General features: G+C 59.0%; 1 protein-coding gene across 3 annotated transcripts in view; it reads right to left on the bottom strand.

The window, feature by feature from the left end:
* Positions 1 to 2,364, bottom strand: part of RFWD3 (ring finger and WD repeat domain 3) — a 32,965-nt gene extending 30,601 nt beyond the window's left edge. For all 3 annotated transcript variants that reach the window (XM_006020185.2, XM_025199755.1, XM_025199754.1), the window contains exon 1: positions 2,229 to 2,364. In XM_006020185.2, the coding sequence (XP_006020247.1) occupies positions 2,229 to 2,274 (46 nt within the window). In that variant the 5' untranslated portion in view covers positions 2,275 to 2,364. The remainder of the gene's footprint in view (positions 1 to 2,228) is intronic.
* Between the last annotated feature and the right edge of the window lie 811 nt (positions 2,365 to 3,175).

Raw genomic sequence — 3,175 nt, 5'->3', positions numbered from 1 at the left:
ACTCTTTCCTGCCTATGCAGGGGGTCGGACTCGATGATCTATTGAGGTCCCTTCCGACCCTAGCATCTATGAATCTACGAATCTATGAATAGACATTAGAGGTACATTGATATATCAGTCCATATGGTATCAACACCGATAAAAGGAAAATTGACATTAAACGCAATCAGCCTTTTTTGGCTGATGTGGCTGATAATGTCACTGATAAATGTTACGCGTGTGTGCACAGCTGCAGCATGCACACGAGGTCTGTGCGAATAAGGAAGTATTTGATTCGGATTTGGCTAATTCGGAGGACACTGATTCAATTCGGTGATTCATATCACTGTCCCCATTCAATTTGGTCAAATCAGAATTGGAGATTCGGATCAGCTGGGGACAGGCAAGCAGAGCTGGGTGGCTGCAAGCCCTCTCACAGCTCTTCTAGGTGTGCCTGCCTCCCCCTGGGCGGGGGGAGCCATGGGAGAAGCCCCCATAGCTGCCCTGCCCAGCCACATCCCTCGCCTGGCCGAGCCTCCCAGCACTTAAAAAACTAACTAAATAAATAAATAAAAAGCACCCCACACTCACTGGCTGTAGCAGCTGTGATCAGGGCCTCTAAAGGCTTGTGGCAGAGCCCCCTGTATAGCACAGGGATCACTCCCCACACCTGGCACCTGCGTGGCAGCTGTCACATTGCACGGGAGCAGCGTGGCTCAGCAGGACGCCGCACACTGTCTGGGAGCTGGGGCAGCTCCAGCAGTCAGCCGGAGCCTGGCAGCGCTCAGCCCCAGCAGCCCCAGCTCCCAGACAGCACACGGCGCTGCACACACACCATTGGGGAGTTTCCCCACAGGTGCCAGGTGTGTGGGGGGGCAATCCCTGCTGCCCCCTGTTGCGCAGGGGGGCTCTGCCACAAGTCCTCAGAGGCCCCAATCGCCGCTTCTGCAGCCAGTGAGTGCAGGGGATGGGGCCGAGGAGGACAGCCATGGGGGCTTCTCCCATGGCTCCCCCCACCCAGGGAGAGGCAGGCACAGCCAGAGGAGCTACAGGAGAACCTGCAGCCACCCAGCTGTGTCTGCCTCTCCCTGGTTGATCAGGATCAATTCAGAGGCTTTGAATTTGATTCAGACCTTTTAATAGGTCTCCTGATTAGATCTGGATTCAGAGATTTGGTTGCCGAATCGGGCTGAATCTTCTCCAAATCAAATCGGCAACTGAAGCTTCAGAGCCCTAATGCACACAGCCAGGAGTGCAGCCCGACAGTACTGTTCAGCCAGTAAGTCTGTTGGGGGGGGGGGGGGGGTGTCAACTGAGGTCCTCTTGGTGAGGGAGAGGGTTGGGGTGGGGCAGGATATGGGACAGAGCCATGGCTCATCCAGGGGGCATGGGCAGGTGCCCCCCCAGATCTGCGTGCGGGGTGAAGGTGGGCTGCCGCTATGCGCCTGGGGCTGGAGGCTGTTCTGGGCTCTTCCTCAGGAGGTGGGAAGAGCCCAGTACTTGCAGTGGATGGTAGTGGTGCTGGGCAGAGGGGCTACAGAGAAATGAAATGGCTGTAGCCCATTCCATAGCTGCCCCTCCCAGTGCTGCTGCTGCCTGCTCCAGTGCAGCTGGGGCCCAGCCCCCACCCCCGCTAGGGAGAGCCTTGCACAGCCTGCGTTCCTGAGCAGGTAGCAGCATCCTGCCCTCGCCCATGCCTCCCCTATGTGGAAAAACTTCATTATTGGAGGGTCATGTTAAATTTGTCTCCCCCACCACTACAATGAGCTATGCAGCATCATGAGGGCAAGTGCTGGAGGAGTCAAGCAGTCTGCCCCTCACCCCGTGCCCCGAGCTGCGGCTCTGGGTTTGACTCTGGCCCCAGGGCACAGAGCACATGCTGGCTCCCGGCACAGCGCTGGCAGCCTTGGCCGTCAGCTACGGCTGAAGCTGCCACCCCTGCTATATCCTGATGAGAGGAAAAAGCCATTACGTGCTCCTTGTCTGGGGCTGCAGCAGGCAGAGCCGACCCGCAGCACTGCCTCAGGGCAAAGGACAGCGGTGGGAAGGGGGAGCCAGCCTGGCCCGCATCCACCTCATCTCAGCAGGCGTCAATATGAGGCAGCGCAAGAAAGCGTCGAACCGGCCCCAGAGAGCAGACAGACACCGTGCGCGGGCCGGGCTCCAGCGGCTCGGCCGGGCGCTGCCCGCAGACGGAGCAGCGCGTCTGTGCGGGGCGAGCCCGAGCCCGAGCCCGAGCCCGCGCTCACCTCGCAGCGCGGCCGCCAGCTCCAACCGTCCCGTCGCGGCCGCCATCGCCTCCCGCCGCGGCCTCACATCCCGCCCCGCCACCTCATTGCGGGACTGAGCCCTCCATCAACGCAACCCCTTCTCCTATTGGGCAGCCTGCCGTCGCAATGAGCATTCTTATTGGATGCGGACGCGGCCCGTTCGCCAGGGGCCGGGAGGAAGGAGGAGGGGAGGTTCACACACACTACTTTTATTGGCCAGACGGGCGAAGCGGCGGCACGGGGCAGAAATGATGCCCCAGTGCTCAATTATGATTGGCGAGTTGCCTGTCGATCAGCAAAATCGGAGGCGGGACACAGCGCCCGGAAGGGCGTTTTCATTGGAGGAGCCGTCTGACGAGGGAAAGGGCGCGAGAAAGCTTGCATTCAAATGGCGGGCGGGGCGGGGGGAGCTCTTGCACTTGCCTGCGAGGAGACGAGGATTTCTGAGGTGCGCCCTGCTATTGTACCAGCTACGGAGTTGGTCTAGTAAGAAATGTCACCCTAAGGAGTCCTCGCCTCACGTGTTCTGGGGACTGTCACGGCGACAACATCGCTCTTCACGCTGCTATGAGAACTTCCGAATTCCAGGACCAATATATTTCCGATGAGTTTATAAGGATGTGTTCTGGTTTACGTTTCTTTTAGAGCAGGGATATCAAACGCGTCTAGCCCCACAGGCTGGGTAAGTCGCACAGAGACGGTCGGATGAGTAGCGGGGCTGATCGGGGGACCAGAGCCAGCCCACAGACCAGCTCTGCACTTTGGATCCAGAGCACGGGGCTGCTCCAGTGCAGGCACTACAGGCAGTACGCGTCACATGTAGTGCAAGTGCTGGACCTAGCTCCATATGTGCAGGATCTGGCCCATGCAGCAGATATGTTACAGCACAAACCAGTCTGAGTCTGCAACCCTGGTCCAATCTGAGA

The sequence above is a fragment of the Alligator sinensis genome, unplaced genomic scaffold, assembly GCF_000455745.1.
Source record: "Alligator sinensis unplaced genomic scaffold, ASM45574v1 scaffold203_1, whole genome shotgun sequence".
Taxonomy (NCBI): Eukaryota; Metazoa; Chordata; order Crocodylia; family Alligatoridae; genus Alligator; species Alligator sinensis.
The sequence above is the reverse complement of the archived record's forward strand: the minus strand, read 5'-3'. Positions and strand labels throughout refer to the sequence as shown.